We start from the raw sequence: 26,198 nt of genomic DNA, 5'->3' as shown, positions 1-26,198 counted from the left end.
TGTAAACAAAGTAGATTGTTGGAACCATTCACTAATCTTTTTTCAAAGTAATAAGGAAATGGAAACTGGAATTTTGTTATCTAACAAAATTGAGAGTGCAAAGAAAACAACTACTTAGGTTATGAAATGCATTTCCATATTGCCATGTTGTTTATTTATTAAACCAATTATAATAATCATGAATGGCAATGCCCATAGCCAGATGGACTCAATTGGAGTGCAGGCCAAGAAAATTGAATGAGACCCGGGAAGAGCAGATTAGAACTCCCTGGAGGCCTGAGAGAGAGGCTTCTAGTTCTCCTCTCACTTTCTTACAGATGTCAATTTTGATAAAACAATGTTAAATGAAAGCCACGTAACCTGATGATGATGATGGCAACTGTTATATAATTTAACTGGTGAGATCTGCTTTCCATCCAGAGCATAGCTGACAGTGGGAAGCAGACACTGCTCGGTGTCCGACTGCAGTGATCAATGCGAAGCTGAGGGTTCATGATCTTGAGCTATTTCTCCCTCCAGAGCAGAGGATGACTGTGGGGAGACACTGCTCAGGCATCATGATTTCCTGAGCTATCCTCCGAATGTCAGCAAACGGTTTCATGGCTACTGCCTTCTAGAGTTCCCCAGCGCAGATAAAATAGACTCTCAACTTTTCTCAGCTTCCTTCTTTTGCCAATGACACTTTTGCAAGCAAGAGGTTCTGGGCCAAATTTCACAGCCAAGCATTTCTCTCCGCTAACGTTTCCAGTGCAGCGTATGCTAACGGGCCCACAATCTTTAGTTCCTCAGAGACACCTGTGTGCATGAGCATCCAGCTACACTACAGTGGAACTTGTAGCCACGAGTTCAAAACTGGACCCTTTCCAACAAGCCTGCTCAACGTTAGGGCACGCAGTAGTGCTAGGATGACTCTTGGTTGTGGGGGCCTCACGGTGCAGTTCAGGTTGCTTAGCAGATGTCTCCGGTCTTAGCAATCAGAATAGCTGCAATGTAGTTCTCAAACATGTCTCCGCTCATTGCAAATTTCATGGAAAAAGAATCTTACCTGGATAGGAATTCCTACACAACACTCTCATTTGTCTATTTGCTTATTAATTTATGTATGTATGTATCTGTTGGTTGATTTATTGGACAGAAGTTTCAACTAGTTCTCTCACACACTGCCCATGAGGAATCAACTAGGTAAGCCAAACTAGTTTAACCTGGTTTGCTCTTCAGGACTCAGGGCTGCACTAGTATCATTCCGTATCACTTTGTTACCGCAACCTGTTTGCAGACCCCTGCATCACCGTCCTGGGTGAGTGACCTCTCTCAGTGTTAATGGATGCGTTTGCAAGCATCTTGGCACCTGAAGAGGCATGGAGCTGGGTCGCTTTCTCTTCACATCCTTTTGAGCTGCATAGCACACTAGGCTGTCCCGCCCATGTCTTCCCCGATACCTCTAGTGTCTAGCTGACACTAAATATGAAGAAAAATAGTTACTTCTCGGCCTCTTCTGAAGACTTTAGAACACATCCCTTAATATTTGTTTCCTGAACATTGAACCCTTGATGATATGTTTGCAATCAAACTTTATAAATAGTATAAACTTTCCCTAACTTATTTTATTACAGAATAAATTTTGTTGTTTGAGTATTTCCTATGTACATTTAAAAATTTGTCTTGAGCATTCCAACCTTTTAGCTTAGCATGTAGTAGTTAACTAGCACAGTGAGTTGCTTTATAATTTTCATGACATTTGAAGTTTCCCCCTTTTGATATTTCTGTGATTTTTATTTTTAAATATTTGCATATTTCAGAAATTCTATGACCCATGAAATAAAGAACTACCATTCTAGTCTTCCCTTGGAAGCTTTTCAGCTGTGTGAGAGAACAGAAATCCATTAAAAGTGCTGTCCTAGATAGTGTGAACTGTCAACTTGATTCAGCCTAGAGTCAACTGAAAAAGGAGTTCTCTCAATAAAGAGATCAGACTGCTCTCTGAGCAAATCTACGGGGGATTGTCTTAGCACTAATAGTCATAGACCGAGCCCACTGTCAGTGGCAGTATCCCCTGAGTGTGCAGCTCTAGGCTGTATCGGAGAACTAGCTAAGCATGAGGTATGTGAAGAAGCAAGCATCATTCCTCTGTGGTTTCTACTACAACTTCCTCCTTGATTCCCTACCCTGACTTCCCTCTATGATGCATGGTGACATGGAAGCCAAGCAAAGCCCTTATTTCCTCAGATTGCTTTTGGTCTGAGTGTTTATTGCAGCACCAAAGAGAAAGCTCAAAGAGACATACTTACTTGCTCCAGTAAACTTTTCCTTCCAGGGTCTGCATCTCACCAAGGATGGCAAGGAGAAGAGATGATTTCCCACACCCCACTTGGCCCACGATCATGGTTAACTGACCTACAGAAACAAAGCAGAGAACAGGAAGATGAGAAAGACTTTGTTTAGCCAAATAAAACCAAAACTTGGCCATGATGGGCATGCTGGGACTTTCAGCACTAAAAAGATAGACAGCTAGGAAGATCACTATAAGCTTCAGGCCAGCCTGGTCTACACTGCAAGTTCCAGGTCAATCTGGCCTACATTGCAAGTACCAGGACAATAAGAAACACATAGTGAGACCTTGGCTCAATCACTAAGAGCAAAAGCTAAATAAATAAATAAATAAATAAATAAATAAATAAATAAATAAATAAATAAATTCAGCAAAATAAGTTTTTAAAAAAGGATGACACATTTAGACAGGTCTCACATTTCCATCCCTAGCCCAGTTTGATAACAAGCAGTGGAGTAAGCAGCTCCTGCCCCTGTCTTTTGCAAAAGAAAAGAAAAAGTAAAATCTCTGAATCTGACTTACTACTTTAATTTCTTGAAAGATCTCCTTTGGGCTAGGCTGCCCTATAACTTGTTGTGAATTTCTGATCCTTCTGCCTCTGCCAGCTGAGTCTCATTGAAGACCTGTGCTTTAGTATTATTTAAATGGAAAGTAGCTAGTACTAACTAAAGAATAAAAGAAACAACTTCTTATACTATCAACACTAGTTCTAACTTCATTATTAAATTCAAACAGTAAAGGAGCAATTATGACAAAAGTCATAGTTGAGATAAAGTGATTTGTATGTTAGGACTCTGTAGCTTCTCACTTTGACCTCCACGTATGATAGAAAATGTCGATGCTACTGATCATCACACCAGGCTGAATAAATATTTCTACTCAGTTATTCAAACATTTTAAATAAAATTATTTTGACCATTCCAACGTATCTTGCTCTTATGGTGCTATTATAAATGCTATTGTATTGTTGATTTCCTTCTTGGGTAATTTGTTGCTTCTTGGGTAATCTGTTCAAAATACAGAAATAAAACTTAACCAAGGAAGAAGATTCTCACGTGGTAATAAAATTCATGCAGAAAACAGAGAGAGATGGAACTAACCCCAGGCTTAAATATTTGACAAACTAATATTATTACAACGTCCGTGCTTTCCAACACTATCTACAGACTCAGGATTCCACACCAAAATCATTCTACAAATGATACATTCCAAAGCCTCTGTGATCTGTGTAGTAACGGCATGTTGGGTGACAAAATGGAATGAAGAGCCGAGAACTAACACACATGTATCTGGTCACCTAATCCGCAGTAAGCACCTCAGGATCACACAGTGGGGAAGGAAACAGTGGTGATGGGCAAACCGAATAAGCACTTGCGAAGACTGGGCTTCAACTATTGGAGTCTACGGCGCCCTAAAGTCATCTCACAGTGCCATAAAGACCTAATGGTCAGTGTAGAAACTTCAAAACTCTCAAGGAAAGCAAAGGGGAGAGCTTCTTCATACTGATCTTGGCATGAACTTTTGCATTTTAAATGAAAACAAAATATAGTGAAATGGGAATACCTCAAAAATGTAAATGGTACAACAAAGGAAATGATGAGCAAAGAGAAAATGGCAGAAAACACTCACAAGCTTGTTACCTGGTAAAGCATTCATATTCAAATTTATAAGAATTTTCTACAGCTCAATAGGAGAGAAATAGAACATGAGCATTCAGCACAAAAAGAAAACGTTATGAAGGTGACTCAAATATTAAAAACAAAACTACCATACGGTTCATCAAACTCACCTCTCAGTGTCTCTACAAAATAATTAGAATTCAGATAGTCAAAGAAGTCTGTGCTCCCACACTCTCTGAAACATTTTTCATGGTATCAATACAGATAGAAATAATTAAATGTCCACTGACAGGGAAAGAAAGCATGCTACATACTTGTAATAAAATGTTCTTTTATCAAAGAAGGAATCCCTACTGTTTTCAACAACATAGATGAACCTTATGCTAAGCAAAGTAGGGCAGATATAGAAAAGAGAACACTGCATGAGCATTGAATATGGTTTCTAACAGTCAAACTCACAGAAGCAGAAACAGGAATGGTGGTTGCCAGTGAGCAGAGGAAGGGAGCTGTGGGGAAACTGTTGTTTAATGGATATAAAATTTCCAAAATACTTTAATGGCTGCTCTGTATGGTACCTAAATAACTTTAATCTGTGGCAGGATAGCTCAGGGTATGCTCTTCCCACAAAAGTTTATAAATTAATAGAAAAATAAAAGGAAGTGGCTTTTGGAAGTGGCTATGCATTAAGTTCTTGACTGCTATGATAGCATCAGAGGCCTAAGTTAGGCCCAAATTCTCCAAGCAGAAAGAAAGATGGTAAGAGCCATAGGTGTTGGATGACTTCAAGGAATCAGTACTTTCCAGCTACAACTGGGCAGTGGTACGTATGAACCCATAGTGGTTATGGCAGTACACACAAAACCAGCTCAAAATCCAGCCAGACAAAATCCTAGCATGTGGTAGGGAGGTAGACACGACATCCCACCACTAACTGAGGAGCTGTTAGCATTTGATGGCCACTGGGAGAGGGGGGCTCAGTTTTTTTTTTACTGATGTGACCCCTGGTAGATCAACCATACTTCAGGGCAGGCCCCACTCCCAAGAGTTGCTGAACAACAGACACTATTTGATGGATTTAGAAAGGAAGACAAAGGCTCAAAGTTATGGGAATAAGGGCATGAGGTTGAAGTTGGAAGATGGAAGTGAAAAATGTCCAAAATACAGCATAAAAAATCTACAAAGAACTAATAAAAACATTATTTAAAAAAACTCAAAATGAAATATTGTGGGATAATCTTTTTGTACACTTTGAACATGTATCGCTATTTAACTTTGCCTGCCAAGGCACCTTCTGATTGGTTTAAAAAGAGCTGAGTGGCCAATAGCTAGGCATGAGGGGATAGGTGGAACTTCCAGGGAGAGGGAGGAACTCTGGAAGGAAGAAAGGTGAAACTTGCCAGCCAGACATGGAGGAAGTGGGGTGCATGGTATTGAGCATGTATCAGATGTAACAAACTATGTGACAGAATGTAGATTAATACAAATGAGCTAATCCAGTTATAAGAGCTAGTTGGGAAGAAGTCTAAGCTAAGGTCAAACTTTCATAATTAATAAGAAGTTTCCATGTCATTATTTGGGAGCTGGCAGTCCAGAGAAAGCCTGGCTACAATGAACTATTAAGCAGATACAGCTATTGTAGATGAGTTGCATCTTAATAAAACTTAAAGGCAAGAAAATTAATAAGCAAATAAAATGATTAGATGGGTGATCCTGAATTGCTTGCAAGTGCCATCTGTTGTGGGTTATTTAAGCAAACTGTAAAGATTTATTATACCTTGCCTGTCTAGGGTACCTAATTGGTTTAATAGAAAGCTTAATGGCCCAATAACTAGGCAAGAGATGTTAGGCAGGATTTCTGGGCAGAAAGAGGAATTCAACGTTAGAATCTGGTACAGCAGAAGAAGAAAGCAAGACATAGGGGGAGTTGGACAGACAGAGTGGAGGAGAGGTAAAGAGAAACCAAGAATCCCAATTCCTTAAATACCTTGAATCACCAAGTGAGCAATAAATAACTTTTCCAAAGACACACCTTTTTAAATGACTGTCCAGTTTTATAATTTCTAGCTCACAGTGATATAGTTGCCTCGTGAGGAACCTAGTACGTATAAGTAACATAACCTTATGGTTATATCTTTCAAAACTCCTTTAACAGGCAGGAGAGATGGGAGACAGTTCAATGATTAAGCTTATTGGGACCAAAGTTCAGATTCCCAGAGCCCCAGTAAGTCCAGTCAGCCCTGGAGATGGAGACAGGACATTCCCAGAGTAGGATGGTGGAGACAGAACATTCTCAGAGCAAGATGGAGATAGGATGTTCTAAGAGCAAGACGATGGAGGCAAGGCATTCCTAGAGAAAGATGATGGAGACAGAGCAAGGTGAAGATGGGACATTCCCGAAGCAAGATGATGGGCATTATCAGAGGAAAATGATGGAGACAGGGCATTTCCAGAGCAAGCTGGTAAACCAGACATGTCATATCACTGAGCTCTGAGTTTAACTGAGAGATCTTGCTTCACTGAATAAGGTAAAAGATTAATTGAGGAAGATTCCAGACCTCAACTTCGGGTTTCCACATATAAGAACTCACCCCCTCCACACATATCCCCACACATGCAAAAATGTATGCACACATTCATACCACACACACAAATACACACAGACATGAAATGGAAACTAAATAAACATAAATAAATCCCCCCTTTCCACTTTTTGTTAGGCTCAACGATCTTGGAAAAAAATACGAAAACGTTTAAGTAACAGCCTTACCTGTTGGAATTCGAATGTCAATATTGGATAACGTAGCTAAACCACTGCCCCATGAAAAGTATCCATTCGTCACCTAGAAAGTAAGGATATAGGAATGAAATTAGGTGCACAGTACTAGTGAGCAGCTAAAGTGCAGCTCCTTTCTAGTGTTTAACATAAGCTCCAGCACACAGTGGCAGCCGAATCTGAGTTCTAAATGTTCGGTGCTATAAATGAGAAAGGAAAAACGGGAGACTGGAGAGATGGCTCAGCAGTTCAGACCACTTGCTGCTCTCAAACAGCTCCTGAGTTCAGTTCCCAGCACCCATGTCGCCTGACTCACAACCAATGGTCACTTCAGTTCCAGGGGATCAACTCAATGCCCTCTTCTTGCCTCTGTTAGCACTTACACACGTGCTACATTAAAACTAATATAGGCACATACACGTACAGACAGCAAACAAGTAAATGCAAACTTCTTAAAATGGAAACAATTCTATTTACTTGGCATGTACTAGAAAAAGAGGGCAGTGCTGGTGGCACCAGTGAAAGTAGGACAGAACTAAGACGTCTCTGGTGACAGATGTGACAAGCAACTGACGATGTCACAGCTTCACCTGAGTGTAAGAAGAAAAAATAGAGTCCGAAACCACCAGACAAGGGCCTGGAACGTGTACAGTCACCCTAAACAAGCAGCTGCCTGCTGACCATAGGCCAGGCATTGACCCTCACTGCCTTCGCCTGGCCTGGGGATCTAGGGAAGATGCTTCCAAAAGGGAAATGTTCCAAGACTCTGGCACACCAGTGTCAGTATTGGCCCCTCCCTGGGATTTGTCCCAACCATCAGTCTCCAGATGTGCCCCAAAGCTGGCATTTCTACCTGAGTTCTACCTAAGGACAGAGGCCAGGGAAGGTATAAAGTCAAGTTTGAAATTCTATCACTATGGAGCCCGAGAGGCTAAGTGAAGCCATAAGGTATATGTATTCATATTGGGTACCAATTCCCTCTCAGCTGAAGCATTCTATTGGGCAGGAAAGCTTATGGAGAATCAGGAATTTACAAAGGGGGTTCCTTCAAGACTCAAGCAATCAACAACTCACAAGTATCAGGAAGTATTTGAACCTTACAAGATTCACACTGCCTATCAACCCCTAATATTATCAACTAGTAAAGACTAAAGAGGAGTTGCTCCTACTTGTCCTGTTCCCTACAATTTTGTGCAGAGAGAGCCTGGGTTCCTGCTTTCCTGAGTCATCACCCATTCTGGACTGGATGTAGTTTTTTGGGTCATCCATGGTCCTATAAGTAACCCCTGACCCATACTCCTGTAAGTAACACCACTAGACTCATTGGTTCACCAAGTTGGACCTTAATGGTGTTGTTACATTGGTCTGTCATTAGCTTTCTGTCTTTGGTGCATAGACATTTGTTCAGATCTCCCTAGAAATAGTGCCATGCAGCAACTAGCTTTTCTTTTTAAAAATGGAACTATGAAATACTGGTATTTTCTACAAGTCAGTTTGGATGTGAGTCTTGGAGGAATGAGTTAAATACTAACTTCTGATAGATTTGGGGGAAAAAAGCTCTTTTCTGGGTACCAAATACAATGATGAAACAGAACCTGTGGTCAAGAGATGAAAAAAAAAGAATAAACTCAATAAAATATGCGTTAAAGATTGTCAGGCCTGTGGTCACAGAAAGGAGGCCCTGCAGACACATTTGGGACACTTTTACAGACGTCAGCCTGGAGTGTCACCTAAGTGGTCCACTTGCATAAGAACGTAACAGATGAACTAACCTTTATTGCGATATCCTCTGTCTCTGGCGGCCGAAGACGACGTGGTTGCTCGTAGTTGTCCAGGTGGTATCTTCCAGGCTGCTTCCTGTTTATTGGTTTTGATTGCTGTGTTCCAAACAGAAACGGACAGAAGTTGAAGCGTTATAAAAACATTGAGATTTTTTACCAAATGTTCACTCAGATTGCTATTTCACTTCAATTCCAAGAAAAACAAGCAAAACGAGTGTCAAATTTTAGTCTCTCCTATGGCTACTCCACAAGAGCAAACAGTGAAAAAAATATTTAGCTAACTTTAAAGCTAATTAACGGACCTCTTGGGAAAGCTGAAAAATGAATATGAAGTGCTTGCGAATGGTGGTTGCTCGAGTGCTGATCCCTAGAACTTGTTGGCTTCAGTCTAGTCCAGGAAAGCTGAGGCCCTGGTTCAGTGAGACCTTGCCTCAGAGAACAGGCACAGTGTGAGAGTGGTACCCTCAGCAAGCCTCTCTGTATGCATAGGCTTGTGAGCCTACCTATCCATCCACACACACACACATCACTCAGACACAAACGTACACAGACAAATAAATATTTTTAAACCCTGTGTACTATAAACTGGCTGATCAGATTCACCCTGAGCAAATTGCAATCCATCTGGAAGAACCATCATACTCATAAGCAAACATCCCAGAAGGACATTTATGGATCATCTTTGGAGAACCATGAGAAGTTTAAATCTGATATATGTATGTAAATCATACTAAGCTAGAACACACCCAAGAGTCTCTTGTGGACTGTCAGGAGAACAAGACCTATGTGTACACAAAGGCAGACAGTGCATCACCAGGAGATCCATAGGAGCTATAATGTGACAAGATCTGCTTGAAATATAGTACAGTTCTTTGTCATCAGACAGACCTATCCACTGCAAGGAAACCAGCAGCAGTAAGAGGCAGAGGATGTCTTTGCCCATAGAATACTTGTAAGCAGACCTGAGTTTGATACCCAGAACCCTAATTTTTTTTTAAATCTGGATATGATGGCGGGACTTGCAATCTCAACATTGAAGAAATTTGAGATAGGCCAGCTCAACTCCCATGAAGCATTCTAGGCCAAGGAAAGTCTGTTGAAAAGCAAGGTGGATGGTACTCAAGAAATGACAGCTTGGTTTGTCCTCTGGTCTCTACACACAGGAGTTCACAAAGTATGCACACACACAGACACACACACACAAAGACAAACATGCGCACACATACATAGGTACCTGCTTTGGGACAATGCTCTAGTACCCTGTGAAGTTTTATTGTACTGATTTAATAAAATGCTGATTAGCCAATAGCTAGGCAGGATGTATAAATGGGTCAACTAAGTAGGAAATATAGGACCGGTGACCAGAATAGGAGAATTCTGGGAAGAGGAAAGATTCAGTCTGCAGTCATCACCCAGACGCAGAGATAGCAAGATGAGAATGCCTTACTGGTAAAAGGTACCAAGTCACATGGCTGACACAGACAAGAATTATGGGTTAATGTAGGATGTAAGCCTGAATAAGAAGTCTGAGCTAATAATCCAGCCAGTTTATGATTATTATAGACCTCTGTGTGTTTCTTTGGGACAGAAACCTCTGTCAATAGGTACATACAAACACACACAAGGGCTGGATAGATGGCTCAGTTGTTGAGAGCCCAGGTTGCTCTTCTAGAGGACTTGGTTTTGGCTCCTAGCACCCACATAGAAGTCACAACTTGCTGTACCTCCATCCCTCTTCTGGCATATGTGGGTACTACACACATGTGCTGCACAGACATACATGTAGGTAAAACACCTATATGCATAAAAAAGATTTAAAAAATTTTAGATCAAAAAAGCTCAAAATTTGTCTATAAATTTAACAATGAAGTACTTCCCCATAAACAATTATATGCCTCATTCAACTACCTTGTAGAGATAAGTAAGGTTAAAATGTAACAGTTTGAAACTGTTAATTTGCCTAGAAAAGCAAATGATTCTAGAAGCATGAAGCTTTTAAAAACATTCCTGCCTGAAATTTCAGGTTTAACATTTATAAAAAAAAAAAAAAAGAAGATAACTTCTATGAGAACTAACAATGTCTGAAAATAATCAGTAGTTTAATCCAAACAAGACATTGCCTTTCCAACTTCCATCAACTGATGTCCCAAAAGAACATCAGCCATCAAGCAGAAAAAAATGCCAAGGCTTCATGGGAGCAGCACAAACCAAAATCTCAGTAAGAAAATAGACAGTAGAGAATCAGCCGAGGTTAAGCCATCTAGAAAGCACTGTACACACACACACACACACACACACACCTTGCTTTAAAAGAGGATGGGGTGATGAAATGTAAGGTTAGTTGTATGTCCTTTCCAAGGTTCTCACAGACAACACTGGAGGCACAGTGCATGGAACATTCTGAAATTATCACAACTCTTTAGGGTAGATATACATTGCATGCTAGTAGATCTGAACCTATACTTTAGCCTCACAGTCTTCTAGAGTCATGAGGACTGTGGTAGTGCTGCCCCAGAGGCCCAGAAGGATGACGTCATACTCTTCCTGAAACCAAGGCGAGGCCGACAAGTAGAGATGTGTTGACAGACACTTGAGTTACAGCTCCACAGATGTAACTTGAAGAGACTTTGGCCCTAGAGCACCATCAATTCTCTGTGGCAATGCTACAGCCAAAACGACTCAACTCTAAGCTCTCACAGAATATATAGCTTCCCAAGTGCTCTCAAAAAGGAGTTTCCATCAGTATTGTTTTCAAGCACACGCCATTTTTTTTTTAAAAGCTTGTCATTGTGGTTTGGGCCATCCACAGTGATGAATGACTCTGGAAGGCACTAGAAGTCCAACCTGGATTCAATAACTGAAGATATTGGAAGGATCTGAAGGAGATTCTCTTTCCTTCCAACAATCTCTTTGCAGTGTAATTTTACTCCTCTGCCTCATCTTGTACAGAAAATAACTCTTCAGATATCTCCAACTCCATGAACTTGATCTCCCCTTTCTTTGAGGTCATTTTGCTCCGCTCACTCTGCCTTTCTAGAAAAAAGGTCTAATGCATTCTCTGGGAGATGAAAATCAACAAAAGTATGAGGACCTGGTTCTAATCAAAGATTTGATTTCTTTCTCTTAAAAAGTATAGATACACTTGAATATATTTTTAAAGATTTATTTTATTTGTGTGTATGTACAGGTTTGTGTAGGTGCAAATAGAGGCAGAAGAGGCCATAGAGGGTGTCAGATGCCCTGGAGATGGATATACAAGTGATTATGAAGTGTCCAACTTGGGTGCTGAGAACCAAACTCAGATTCTCTGCAACAACATCGAGTATTCTTATTCTAAGTGAGTCACCTTTCTAGCCCCCAAGAATTTCTTATGTGGTCTATGCAGAGATGCAACCCCTGACCTGCAACACTATAAACTCCCTGCTTTAACCTGAACTAGCTGTCCATTCATGTGCATTTGGACTTAGGCACATGTCCACGTAATATCAAGCATCCTTTGTTGGCCTTGCTATGCAATATAGACAGGCATACATGGCAGTTATTTCTCAAACAAAAATCACACCTGTTCAATGTTGACCTGCTCAACCTAAAAAAGGGTTCTTTTTATTTAGCTACAGAAAAGCAAAAAAAAAAAAAAAAGTACATAAAATTCTCCAACATAATCCACTCACTAGAGTACAGACTCAGGGATTTTCCTTCTAAAATCCCCATTTACTACCTACAGTGTCTGGGCTCAAGTTCTGCTTTCTCCCCACAACTTTCTTTGAAAATCAAACAGAAAACAACCACTTTTTTGCTTTGTCCTTTTTCTTTGTTAATAATAAAAATATATTATCCTGAAATGTTAAAAAAAATTCAAACACCTGGCTTAACTGTTTTTTTTAGCAATTTTAAACTCATTATGAAGAAAATTTTAATACAGATGGATTTCCTGGCAAAGACCTTCTGAGTTCTACTCATCCTCACTATTTCTGCCTCCCATTGCACCCGCATTTATAATGTGGATGCTGTGGGTATCAACTCAGGTCCTTATGCTCCATGACTCACTTTACAGAAAGAGCCACCTCCACAATCAAAGAACTGTTTCCCCCAGACCCATTGACTTAAAGCTTATCTCATGGCCTATGTGTCGTAATTTCCACCTCCGATGCTGATGTTTCTTCTTGGACAACAGGAAGTGTTGCAAAAATCAACTGTAAAAGACACACATCTTGATCTTACCCTAATGGCAATTGCCTCTCTTAATCAGTGCCCTGTTTCAGTGAATGGCTCTACTTTATACCCAACAGTCAGCCAATCAGAAAGCTCCCATTCTCGAGTCTTCTTTCTTCCTGGTTGCCATCTAATCTTTCAACACATTTTTATTAACTGAACATAAAAAAGGCACAGAGGGTTCTGGAGGTGTAGCTCAGTGGTGGAGGGTTTGTTTAGCATGGGTGAGGTCCGGGTCAGTCCTGAACAACACACACATGCAAACACATTTGCACACATGCACACACACACACACATGCACAGAAAAAGAGAGAGAGACAGATAAAATACTCTGAATTAAATCGCTTCTTTACCATGTTCACCATGACTGCAACAGAATCCAAATTCTAGCCATCATCTCTTGCTTGTGTTAGTATAACCACCTCTACTCACCTCTCAGTTCCAATTTTCGCCCAGCCTAACTTATTTCTCTAACTAACCAAAGCTAACTCTGAAAAAAAAATGAGTAAAATTGCACCGTGCTTGTAATCCCACCATTTGGGTGTGGACATGGAAGGAAGAATAGGTATTCAAGGTTATTCTCAGTCCCACAAAGGTCCAGGAAAATCTAGGATGCATGAGATACTATCTCCCAACCCAAAAACAAACAAGTAGCCTTGTCCAATGGTTCCTACCACACATCTGTAAGAGCGCATTCCTCCCTGTGTTCTACAAACCCCCATCATTATCATAACTGCTCCTCATCTCCTTCTTTTTCACAGACTCCAAACCTTCTGCCCTCTGCTCTTCATATAAACCGAATCAATCCACCACTGCAGCCCTTCACATGTGCTAGCCTTCCTGTTCCCAGTGTCCCCCCTGGAAAACACACATCTGTGTTCTTCAGGTCTTGGCCCAAAGACTGGCTCCTCGCAGGGACCATCAGGTGAAGGGCCACCATAATGTAGTACCCTTTCACTTTTTCATGTCCTTTTCATGCAAGAAATGATTTTGTAATTCAAACTAATCTATCATTTGATTCCTGCTGCAAGAAAACACAGCATGCTGGGAGAGACCTCATGTGCCTTGTTAGGAGCGACGGTCTTCTAGCTCTTGGCATTAAATACAAGGGAGCCAGTGAGTCTGGAAGCCTGGTGAACACATGACAAGTGGTTGATTTCTACTGCATGTGACAAATGTCCAAACAGAACTGACAGCTTCCAGACATTCTGCAACTATTGAGTAAACATTTTTGGTGAGGATGAGTGAACCTGCTGGGTTACACATGCCAAGACTCAGGTGAAAACTCTGGTTCTGATCCTTCTCATCTATGACTTTGTTCAAGCCACTGGAGCATGCAAAGCCAATGTATTCAAGTGAAAATAAAAACAGTTAACCTGCAGTGATATGTTAAGTTAATCAAACTAGCTAATATATTAAGCAAAAGTGTCTTAAACTAGAGTGTATGCTGGAACTAAAACACCTCCTAAGAATGTGGGTAAGAAACAACTTCTCAATTCCCTTTGCAATCAAGCAGGGGGTCATTCTTTCACAATTTATAGAGGTTATATTTCTTTATCTATTGATTTGGGGCACATGAGGATTTGTTTTTGTAGAAGCAAATAGCCATTTTTCTTCTTGTAGATTTAAACAAATAAAGCTTACAGTTTTTTTCTAACTGCGCCTATATTAAAACATATTACTTGTTTGGCCTGTCCTTTGTATAGCAAGACTTACCACTCCAGTGTGCTTCTTGCAGGACTCAAAAGGCAGTGTGCCCTCCCCAGTCCTCCAGCTGTCCTCACCAATCTCATCACTCAAGAGAAACTCATTCAACTTTTGAACACTGCAGAGAGAAACCAGGAAACACTATGTCAGGATACCAGGTAAGACAGTTGTCTATGAAGAGCACTGACTTGTTCAATCTGGGACTTCGTTACCAACATAGGCCCTGAAAGTCACAGCACTAGACTGTCTTAGGAAATGGTATGCTGTCCATCTTGAATGTCAAGCATTCCTTTTTGATGTATGCATGGTGTAGCTGCCATTGTGCTCTGGTGTTTTAAACGGTGTGGTCTGGAGAAATAGTCTTGTCAACTACAGGAATATCCCTTGTGCACACTCAAGTTGTACCTCCGGACACAAGGGCAAGTGCCTAGACCAGACTCATGAGTCTAACAATGCCTGGCACACACTGTTATAGAGATGGTTGCTCAATTGTCAAAGAATAAACAGACTAATGATTCACGCACTATAGCTCATGGGTCCAGTTCTGCATTCCTCCCTTGTAGTATGCACACAAATCTCACTGAAGTTTTTATGGAATACATAAGCCTAAATGTTGCGGAACATTAAGAAGCCATAACTTCTCAGCTACTCTGGGAGTGGAGAGAACTTTCTCTTCTCTGTGTACCATCCTGTCCTTGCTAGCTTTCAGCTGTCAACTTGAGTCACCTGAGAATGGAGTCTCCATTGGAAGAGTTCCTAGATCAGATTGACCTAAGAGTGATTGCCTTGGTTGATTGACTGGTGGGAGAGTCTGCAGAGATTACCTTGAATGACTTACCTGGGGGTGAGTCTGTGAGGATTGCTTTGATTGACCTGGGGAAGAGTCTGTGGGAAGTGCCTTAACTGATTAAGAGCTAATCGGTGGAGATTGTCTTGATTGACTGACATGTGGGGGATTCTGTGGGGATTGCCTTGATTGATTGACCTATGGGTGAGTCTTTGAAGATTGCCTTGATTGATTGACCTGTGGTTGAGTCTGTGGAAATTGCCTTGATTGCTTGACCTAGGAAAGAGTCTGTGGGGATTGCCTTGATTGATTAGCCTGTCAGTTAGTCTGTGGGGATTGCCTTGACTGTCAGTTGATGTGGGAGGGTCCGGACCACTGTGGGTAACCACCCTTGGTAGGTGGCCCTGAGCAGATTAAGGAAGCTGGCTAAGCATAGCCCCCCCCCCAAGTTCAGCCAGCAAGCAGTGTTTCCCTACAACTGATGTTTTAAGTTCCTGCCTTGACTCCCCTCAATGATAGACTGTGATTTAGAACAAATAAAGCTGCTTTCCTCATCTAAGTTCTCTTGAGTTTAAATATGTATCCTGTCTGTAACACAAATTCTAATTGGTCTTCATAGATAAAACCCAGAGTAAGATATTAGGGGGTGAAGGCTGAAGGATCAGAGAAGCAGCGTGGCTAGCCACTAGAGAGACATTTTACCTCTACCAATGTTCAGACCAAAGGGGCAATACTGTCCTCAGACTGTCTCCTCAGACTGCAACTGTCTCCACCAAGCCTCAGACTGCTCTGAGCTTCTGTCTCCTGCCACCTTACATTCTTCTCTCCACCCAGCCATATCTCTTCCTGTCTCTACCTCCCTAGTGCTGGGATTAAAGGTATGGGACTCCCAAATGTTGGGATCACCTTTGCGTGAGCTCTGTTTCCCTATTAAACAGATTCAATCTCCTGTAGCCCAGAGTGGCCTTGAACTTACAGAGTTCAAGAGTCCCTCTGCCTCTGTCTCCGGAGTCCTGGGATTAAAGATGTGTGCCACCCACCACTCCCTGGCCTCTAGTGGCTTTAGCTCTGCACTCTGATTGCCAGGCAAGCTTTATTTGTTAAAACACAAACAAAATATAACTACATATGTCAACAGAGATGAAGTTAAGACATATGTACATAGATTGCAGTGCTAAACTTACTCTGAACCTCCTGGTAACCTTCCTTTAGGCAAGTGGTTCTTAGCCTGTGGTTTTACAACCCCATTGGGGGTAGCATATCAGACATCCTACATGTCAGATACTTACATTATGACTCAAAGTATGTAACAAAGTTACAGTTAGGAAGTGGAGATGAAATAATTTATGGTTGAGGGTCACCACAACATGAGGAGCTGTAGTAAAGGGTCGCAGCACTAGGAAGGTTGAGAACCACTGCCCTACACTCTCTGGCTGAAGGTCCCACATATTACTGCATCATCATAACTTTGGTATTTATGTGTTATTTCTATCTCTCCCATTAGACTATGAACTCCTTTTAAAGGAAACCTCTCCATCCTCTGGGGCTGTCTTACTGTGTATATTGTGAGTCCTCTGTGATGTTGGTGAGAGGATAAGGGGCTAGTAAACAGCAAAAGCATCTCCTGGTTCTGTGAGGTCCTTTCAGGAACCACTGAGGCAAATAACTATGGAAAATGCACAAATCCTGACCAGGGAGAGGTAGCTTCAGCCAAACTACCAGGGTTCTCCTCTACACTGTGAATCTACCAGTATAAGACGCCCCTACCGGGGTTCTCCTTTACACTGAGAACCCACCAACAGCCCCTCTTAGATCACAAATGGTGCAGCACTTCCCTGCCTTTCAACATCTTCCCCACGGTCTTCCAGCCTTATCCCCCGATAAGTCTAGTGTCAGCACCATTGCTACACACACACAAAATCACCTTTGGCCCCCCCAAGTGCACAAGATATCTACCCACTCTGATAAAATTCATTTCCCTCTTCCTCTGACTAGTCAAAAGCTACTTATCCTTTTTAGAGTTAGCAGGTATGGTCCTACCCTCCAAACTATCATGAACAAGACGGCCTCCCTTTCCTCTAAGTGAACTGATAGTTATCTGCAGTTCATGTCATTCTGTGTATAGGGGTTCATTTTGCTTTCTGGCCTTTCTAAATCCACGGTGGACTCTCCACTTGTGGCCATTCTATCTCTCTTCTTTACAGTTATTAATGCGACCCCAAGAGAATGAAGACCCGCCTAAAATGCTTGGACATTCAATGATAATAAAGGAGGCAAATGAGTAAACTGAGATTTATAAAATAGATCTACTTATTTAGAAAGGGTTCTGGGCCATTTCTATGCAGTGTCATGATTTTATCAACCTTCAGAAGCAAGTGATATTACGGTATTCATTTGATAAATGGGAAAACTGAGCCTCAGATACAGTCAGACAACATATTTGAAGTTGAACAATAAGTACTTTGTGCCTAGAATTTGAAAGTCAGCATGTTTGATACAAACAAGCTTACTGGCCTTCCTTCACCACTGTTTTCTAAGTTCAGTATTTCACTAATGTCTCATGTGTTTAGGGAACTGACAGACGTGCTCACAGTTTTACATTTGTCACATTACTTTGGCTTTTGAACAAAATATGTATTTTACCTTTGATTATGTGTCTATTATGGGCATGCAAGTGGAGGACAGGTGCCAGGGGAGGCCAGGAGAGGGTGTTAGGTCCCCTGTAGCTGGAATTACAGGAGGTGGTGAGTTGTCTAACATGGGTGCTGGAAACTTACTGTGGATTGTCTAGAAGAATAGTATGCAACCTTAACCTCTGAATCACCCTCCCAACCCGTCAAATATGTTGGACATTTAGGTGCAACTTGAAAAACCTTGAACAGGTGTTACAGTAATGAAGAATAATTAATTTTTGTGGCTGATAGCTGTATGTTTTTTAATAGAAGATTATAAAGTTTTGTTAACTGAAATCCAGAGACCTGGCCAAGGTGTAAGCATGCTTGATTGAGTATCAGTAATTATCTATTTCATAGATGGTGATGTAGGAGACTTGCCGAGCAGAAACATCTCTGAGAGGCACACGAGAGAAAAGACAATGTTTGTTGTTGTTACTTTCCCCTGAAAATGAGAGGGTTCTTTAATAACGTTTTTCTCCCCTTTGGCAACTAACGTCTTTGGACATAGTCACATTACCTATCAAATACTAAATACCGATAAGGAATACTACATAGTCTGCTCCAGAAGGGCCAGACACATAAATTATTTCTAAGAAGGTGGAGAATAAGGTTTACCATTCTGAAAAAAATCAGTCTTACTCAAATCTCAAATACTTTTTGTTTTTGAGACAGGGTCTCAGGGAGCCCACGTTGCTCGGAGCAGAGTGTAACCTTGAACTCCTGATCCTCCTACCTCTTCCTCCCAAGTCCTTGATTGCAAGCTTGTGTCACCATGCCTGCTCCTTTTATAAGAACCTTAATTTTTAATTTTATGTGTAGAGGTGTTTTGCCTGCATGTACATCTGTACATCACTACAAGCCTGGCATCCACAGAGGCCAGAAGAAGATGTTGGATCCCCTGGAACTAGAGTCAAATTTGAAATAGCAAGTGACATTTCTTTTGTCTGTTTTGTAACACTGAAAGTGAAACTCAAACAGGGTGGGATGTTAGACGCTGCGCCAAGACAACCTGGGTCACGTGTGCCTCTTTGTTCCATTTTGTTATAAACATACTAACAGGTACATTGCATGTGTGCATGTGAACATGATCTACCCAATGAACATAACAAGGCTACCTGGATATTGATAACAACTCTTTCAAAAGAAAGTGTGGGAGTTGTCCTGGAGCTGGAAATTCTATACTGCCTTGCATATTCCTCCAGTGAAGAGGTTTCTCATTTTCTCTCATGCATACATAGCAGAAGTTCAACCCATTGCAATCCACCAAGTGTCTTAATATATTTAAGAATCCAGTAAAGAACTTGTGACTTCTAGAGTCCTGAAGAGGAGATTTCAAAATCAGATGACCAAAGTCTCCCGCTATAAACAGGCGGCTCAGCTCACTGCAAGCCAACTGGCATTTGAGATTGGTCACGGGTTCCCAGGCACTGAAGCAAATGCAGAGGCCAGTCAACACTGGGAAAATACTTTTTTGGGTTCCCAGAACCAGAACCCAGTGGGAAAAAAGTCTGGCCACTTCTGTTGACCCACCGTCTTTGTAGGATGTCTTTGCAAATCAACGCTGAATGTCATTTTAGAGAAGTGAGCTTTTAGAAGAACATTCTGTTTGGCTTGTGGCTTGGGGAAGCTGGCTGGGGGCCCTGAAAGTACACTGGGCTTTATCAAACTGGTGAATGCCTTTTCCCCAGGAGGGATAAAGGAAGAGGGTGATGAGAAATCCACAGAGGGCATTACCACCTTCCACCGCACTAAGATTTACTTGCAGGATTGTAATGCTAGATTTGAGGAAGGGCCCCCTTCATCTTTTTCAAATCAACTGTCAAAGTCCTTTTAATGCTTGGCAAGCTTCTTGTTTCAAAAGCATGATATGTTATGAGTTATAGACTGCTTTTTATTTCGACTTCTAGTGCAAAGTCAAGTTTCAGTTAATTAAGACTGCAACCATGGAAGGGACGGCCGTTAAATGGAGAAAATGAAAATAGGGACCAAAATAGAAGACGCTGGCTATTTATCAATTTTATTGTTTGAAGTGGCTTCCCTTCCAGAGTGCTGCCTAATTTGGAAGGCTGACTTCGAGCTACAGTCTATCTGTGTAAGCCATCCAAAGGCAGAACAATGGAAAAAGAAACGAGGGTAGCCGAGGTCAGAGGGTCGGAGCTCCAAAGCCCAGCAGCTCTGGAACAGTTACTGAGAGCCTGGCTCAGAGAAGACTGAAACTCTCTTAGGATTCCATCTCCTCTACCCACCCCCTCATAACCTGCCGCTTTTCAGAATAGCTCATCTGCATTGGATTGTTACCTGGTATTTAGTCACTGGCAAGTCGATATAAAGCGTTGCCTACAACCAATGCACTGAACATCAAATGCTAGGTTTCTCAGTCATGTATGTGCCTTGTGGAAATTGTTTGATTTTGAAATGTTCTACATTGCTGCTGATGGTGGAATGCACCCTTAAGGGCTCATATTCTCTTCAGGGTTCAAACATGTAGACATATCTTTCAAGGGTCATATATAAACGCAACAAAAGCCATTTGCAGCAAATGCAAAGATTCTATAAGGCATATAAAGACTGCAAAGTGAGAGTAACATATGACTTCCAGACTGGCTTGTTTAAAATATGGTTGAGAACAGCAGGTGGAGACACAGACGGCACGAGCTGTCTTGTCAACGTAGCTGTGTGTGTGGTACTAATGGAAGAAACGGGAAATGGCCACCATCTTTTGACACCTACTTTTGTAGCTGTTCGTTATGGGAAATTATAACCAAGACAAAATCTCCCCTGACCTGAAGCCTACTTAAAAGAGAAAAGTTTCAAGTCTTTGTATTTTCAAAAAGTAGGAACTGGCCTCATTTCTTTTCTTTTTGGCCAATTTAACTAAAATCCATACAGCATACTCTGTTGATTCAAAAATATTCTATCCCTGCAGGTATACTTACAGATCGGTGAAGCTTCCGCGAAACATGATGACCACATCATAGACATTAAATATACATGTAAGCTTTGACCTATATCAATTTGATGAAAAGCATGTTTGCCATCTTCATCAAGAACCTTTAAGATACTACCAAAACTAGCACCATCGCTTAAAGAAATCTGACCGAAGCAACCACCAGAGAAGACTGCAGAGATAATGGGAGAGTTTGCCTTGATATCAAGCATGTGGGGGTGGGGAAAGAAAGACAGTCTAAATGCCCAGTAGAAGGCCAATTGTTCAATAAATCAGACTGCTTCTAAGAATGGACTATGGCATGGCCAGGAAGGTTCCTCCTGCAGCAGATGGGAACAAATATAGAAACGCACTGCCAGACATTTTTCAGAGAGTGTGAAACCTCGGAACACTCAGCCCCAAATGGAATGTCTCCACCAACTCCCTCCCCTCAGAGTCCAGGGAACCCTGGGGAGAAGGATGTATGAGGACTGTAAGTGTCAGAGGGGATGGAGGACACCAGGAGATCACGGCCCTCTAAATCAACATGAGCCGAGCTCGTAATCACTCGGAGACTGAAGCAGCAAGCACAAGGCTGCACGGGTCTGCACCAGGTCGTCTGTGTACATATTATGGCTTCCAGTTTAGGGTTTTTATGGGACTCCTGAGTGTGTAAATGACTGGGTCTCTGATTCTTGTGCCTTCTCTTGGGTTCTTTTCTTTCTGTTGGTTTGTCTTATCCAACTTCAAGGTGATAGTTTTTGTTTTATCTTATATTTTATTTTGTTATATATTTAAAAATAAATGAATGAATGAAAACTTATCCACTGGAATAAAGGCCCACAACTGAACTGTCACTTGTACCTACTAAGAAAGGTAAAATCAGTTTTCTCCAACAGTATGATACCGTATGTATCAACCACTCTATGAATAGCCTCATGTTCAGGGGCAGTTGACCAACATATAGTGGCCTCCATGGATTTTTGTTTCTTGTTGTGTGTGTGTGTGTGTGTGTGTGTGTCTATGTGTGTATATATGTGTGTGGTTTATTTGGATACAATCTGGTGCTTTTTGGTGTGGTTTTATTATTGTTTTTTTTTGTTTTTGTTTTTGTTTTTCTTGTTGTATTGGACTTCGGTTTGTTTTTTGAGAAAGAACTTATAGTTAGGTCAGGGAAGGATCTGGAAGGACTTAGGGGAGGTAAAGAATATGATAAAAATAATTTAAATTTAAAAATTGTTTCAAATAACAAAAAAGTATAATAATAAAAAGGAGAAAACTAAGGAGCCAAAAATCTACAACAGTTCCATATGAACTAAAACACTGAACATTAACATACTCAATTTCTAACAGTGGAAATCATCTTTAAGGTTCCTTTTGTACTTCTGCAAGTTCGCCAGCATATTATTATGCTGTACACATATTATTTACTCCATTAATGAGCAAAGAGACCCAGACAGTTCAGTGCATACCTGATGATGGCTTTGACCGCAAATCTGACCACTGTGGACAGCAGGAAGAGGGGTGTGACCAGGATATGGAAGAGAGACAGGGAGGCAAAGGCCTCTGCAGGCTTCAGGTTGTTTCCACTGGCATACGCATGCGTCACAAACGTCTGCACATACACACAAAAAGGTTTATTAGAAAGTCCTGGAGAAAGTGACACACAAAGACATTCAACCAGTCTATCCCAACATACCCTACTGTGCTGGCATGTCCATTGGAACCATGAAAAATACTGACTCCAAACTCATGACTGAGACAATACTAGCCATGGGTAAAGACACAGTGATCTGTACATAATCCTAGCAGTAAACTTGCAAGACAGACAAGACAGTCTATTTATAGAACAGGATAGTGACTTCTCTCAAATTACTGTCTATGGAGGAATAAACTGAACAGAGAACTCAGAGTCCCCAACACCCAGCCAGATGCTTTCCAAGCAACTCAGAGTCGCTATTCTAAGCAAAGAGAGTGGTCTAACATTTAAAGGTCTCTGCTGTACTAAAATTCCAATGCCACAGTCCAGTGAAGACTTATTCTCATCTTTAAACACTATATAGAGAAATAGAATGTAATTACTTAACACATCCTTACTGCTAATGTGAACCATTTTGTTGTAAGAATTATGAGACCAGGCCACTGTAATGAAGATGGATACTTTCCAACCACTGTTAGTTTTAATCACATTCACCCACATTTGGGAATAGGTTTTATTGTCATGGTTGGGCAAGGTACTGACATCTAGTAAATTTGAAGCCAGGGACACCACTATTTATACAAATGCTAGGGATATCTCCTTACAGCAAAGAACTGTCCAAGCCAAAGTATCGTGCTGTTGGGACTGAGTAATTCTGGACTAGAACCATTGGACTGGAAACTACAGAGAAGGAAGTGATGTGGGTAGTAACAGCCATGGCCACCCACACATTTTCTGTGAGATGTCATTCATGAGCACTGATCTGCTTCTAGTTCTAAAAGCAAAAAAAAGTGTCTTACTGCAAGAACAGCCGCGATGGGAATTGCTGCATTCATGAAGACTGCGGAAAAAAATCAAATGTGTTATTTCAGTGCGCTGTGCAAATGTTTTCTCCACTTAAATTAATCATCCACTATTACTTTAATGCTTCATGAAGACAAGAATGGAGAGTATGTTAGTAGCATTCTGTCTGGACTCGCCAATATTCCCCAGGTGCTTTCTCCTCATCTCTGGTTATGTGAGTTCCCACATACACATTTTAGCCAGAAAGCTCTAAGCAACAGAATTCAGATAAAAGGATCCTTTGATGAGGCAAATCGTTAGAATTTTTAAAATGTGTATTTTGAGAGCATGTACAGGTTAGAGTTTATTAGGTCTACTGAAACTTGGTTATTATGCAGATGAAAAATGAGAATTTGACATTACTTTATGCTCAGGGTCCAATAGGGGTTATTAGCTTTCACTTTTAGACCTTTCAGTTAATAAATAATTTTATTTCTTCACCCCTCCTTAAACCATAAACACAGAGTCAACACTGGGGCAACTCAGAATTTTAGACAAAAACTCTGAAGGGGTTTAGTGGTTTAGTGTAGTATGTTTCTCTTCTTTCTTTCTTTTTTCTTGTTTTGTTTAAAGATGGATTGGTTTATTTTTAATTTATGCCTATGTACTTGTGCCTGAGTACATAGTATGTGCATTATATGTGTGCAGCTGACTGAGGAGGCCAGAAGAGGGCATCGGATTCTCTGGAGTTAGAGTTACAGATGGTTGGTTGTAAGCTGCCACAGTGGGTACTGGGAATTGAAACCAGGTCCTCTGCAAAAGCAGTAAATGTTTTTAACTTCAGGCCCTGTTTTTATTGTTGCTTTAGTCTATTGACATGGTGTCACTTTATAGCTGAGACTGGACTTGAATTCACTATGTAGCCCAGGCTGACTTGACCATCAAGGCAATCTTTCTGCCCTAGGTTCCCAAAGTCTGGGGCTATGGCCATATGCCACCAAAAATATTAGTGTTTGAGTCATAGTAAAGCCAGATAGATGATGGTTCGTTAGGATCCTTCTTGGAAACCACAGGGCTTTATCAAAATCTTGCACCATTGTCATATAGATACAAGACCCAATGAGTATAAAGACTTCTCACGACACCCAAAATAGAATGTGCCCTCAATGTTGACTATAATTCCATTTCAAAGCAGAAGCAAATAACATCACAGTGATCTAAAGTCATTTATGGTTTGAGAGAAAGCAATGCATAAACCTTCCAATTTCTAAGTCATTAATGACTTTTGAGAACAAAACAATGCACAAATCAAATCAAGTAAGAGAGGGTGACATTTGACTAAGCATGTATAAACTACACTAATGTAAACCCATTATTCTAGACAACACTGAGTTTGTACTGAAGATGGGAACAGTATGTAAACCTTCTCAAGAACACACTAGGGAAGCAGATGGTGAGGCCATAAAGTCTGACTTCTTTCACTTGACGCATTTCTCCTCCTTCATTTATTCTTCTGGAAAGCCTATCAGAAGCTCCCTCCAAAACAGATAACATAAGCAAGAGTGGGAGCTTTGAAATGATTTAGAGATGGACATTAGCAAGATAGTCAAATCAACTTCAGAAATAGCTCCCGTTTTACTGAGCTAGCTGACATAACTGTAACTGATGAGAGATCTCAGCTGGAGCTACCACCTGACATCATTACCATTTTCATAGGACCGAGTGGGAGTTCAGCAGGTAAAAGTGCTTGCTGCACAAGGCTAGCAACCCGAGTTCAATTCCTGGCACCCACATGAATGTGGAAGAAGAGAACTCACCCCACGAAGCTGTCCTCTGGCCTCCATACATGTGCTGAAAATGCGCACGCCCCCACACATCCACAATTTAAAATAACGTTTACAAAAGTACCAAGGATTTCAGTATGTGATGTATCACAACCAAAAACAACTTGCAGAGAACCAGATTCAGGTCTCCCAGACATTAGCCTTGTGCTTTTTCAATCTTAGTGTAAAGAGTGTCGTATGGACCAGTGGTGACTGGGTAAATATGTACAAACAGCAATGGGCTTCCTTTGAGGACTAGCACATTTCGCTGCTCATAAGTCAGACACAACACTGTGTACATCTTGGCCACTCAGAGCGGTGATGACTCACTGGAGAGGGATGTGTAGAGCGCGAAGGTTTTGAGGCTGGAGAGTTCCTTCATTCTTGTCTCCTTCACACTTTTGCAGAAAATGTGCTCCCAGGCATAGAGCTTAAGGAGCTTGATGCCTTTCAGTATCTCATTGGTCTTTTTCAGCCTCTCGGTGGAATAATCCTATAAGACAAAGGAAGAAACTTTGGTGCAAGATGCAGCCAATTACACTAAGTGGGCGGGACCCAGAGATGTTCAGGCCCTTGGGAGGCCCTGGTTCTGAGTAGCTCTCCAGCTAATCACACCAGAAAGTCCCAGGCTTTGTTCAGTCCCGTGCCACAATCTCTGCTCCATTCATTCTGACATTGAAGTATTGGATTTTGTCGTGGAGTCCTCATCCAAATGTGTCATACTGTGTTCCTGTTTGTTCCCCTCCTTATGTCCCCTCTCCCCTGCAAACAGATCCCATTCCTCTCCCAACCAATCCCACTTTCTGCTTTCTTACCACATGTATTTCACTGCCCTCTCTACCTTCTCTCCTATAAAATACCCTCCTCTCCTGATAGAATTCCCTAGTATTATGACACACACATAAATGCATATATACACATATGCATGCATACATGCATATGCACATACATACACATGCACACACATTCACACATACACATTGATACATTGCACATGTGCACACACAAGCATACATAGATACATTACACATGCACCTGCATAAGCACATACATACACACATACATACAGTCACATATATATATA

At 41.2% G+C, this 26,198-nt stretch overlaps 1 protein-coding gene and 1 long non-coding RNA gene across 5 annotated transcripts in view; one reads left to right on the top strand and one right to left on the bottom strand.

The window, feature by feature from the left end:
• LOC126497337 (uncharacterized) overlaps window positions 1-21,591 on the top strand; it is an 81,539-nt gene extending 59,948 nt beyond the window's left edge. The window contains exons 3-4 of the long non-coding RNA XR_007590583.1: window positions 14,453-14,579; window positions 20,810-21,591. This is a non-coding gene — a long non-coding RNA (uncharacterized lncRNA). The remainder of the gene's footprint in view (window positions 1-14,452; window positions 14,580-20,809) is intronic.
• Abcc9 (ATP binding cassette subfamily C member 9) overlaps window positions 1-26,198 on the bottom strand; it is a 124,383-nt gene that overhangs the window by 65,247 nt on the left and 32,938 nt on the right. For all 4 annotated transcript variants that reach the window (XM_050135246.1, XM_050135244.1, XM_050135243.1 and 1 more), the window contains 7 exons: window positions 25,445-25,607; window positions 23,309-23,349; window positions 22,282-22,424; window positions 14,431-14,539; window positions 8,494-8,598; window positions 6,716-6,788; window positions 2,289-2,394 (listed from right to left, as the gene is read on the bottom strand). In XM_050135246.1, the coding sequence (XP_049991203.1) occupies window positions 2,289-2,394; window positions 6,716-6,788; window positions 8,494-8,598; window positions 14,431-14,539; window positions 22,282-22,424; window positions 23,309-23,349; window positions 25,445-25,607 (740 nt within the window). The remainder of the gene's footprint in view (window positions 1-2,288; window positions 2,395-6,715; window positions 6,789-8,493; window positions 8,599-14,430; window positions 14,540-22,281; window positions 22,425-23,308; window positions 23,350-25,444; window positions 25,608-26,198) is intronic.

The sequence above is a fragment of the Alexandromys fortis genome, unplaced genomic scaffold (assembly GCF_014885135.2).
Source record: "Alexandromys fortis isolate MF-2015 unplaced genomic scaffold, M_Fortis_MF-2015_v1.1 scaffold_21, whole genome shotgun sequence".
NCBI lineage: Eukaryota > Metazoa > Chordata > Mammalia > Rodentia > Cricetidae > Alexandromys > Alexandromys fortis.
This window is presented reverse-complemented; position numbering and strand designations above follow the sequence as displayed.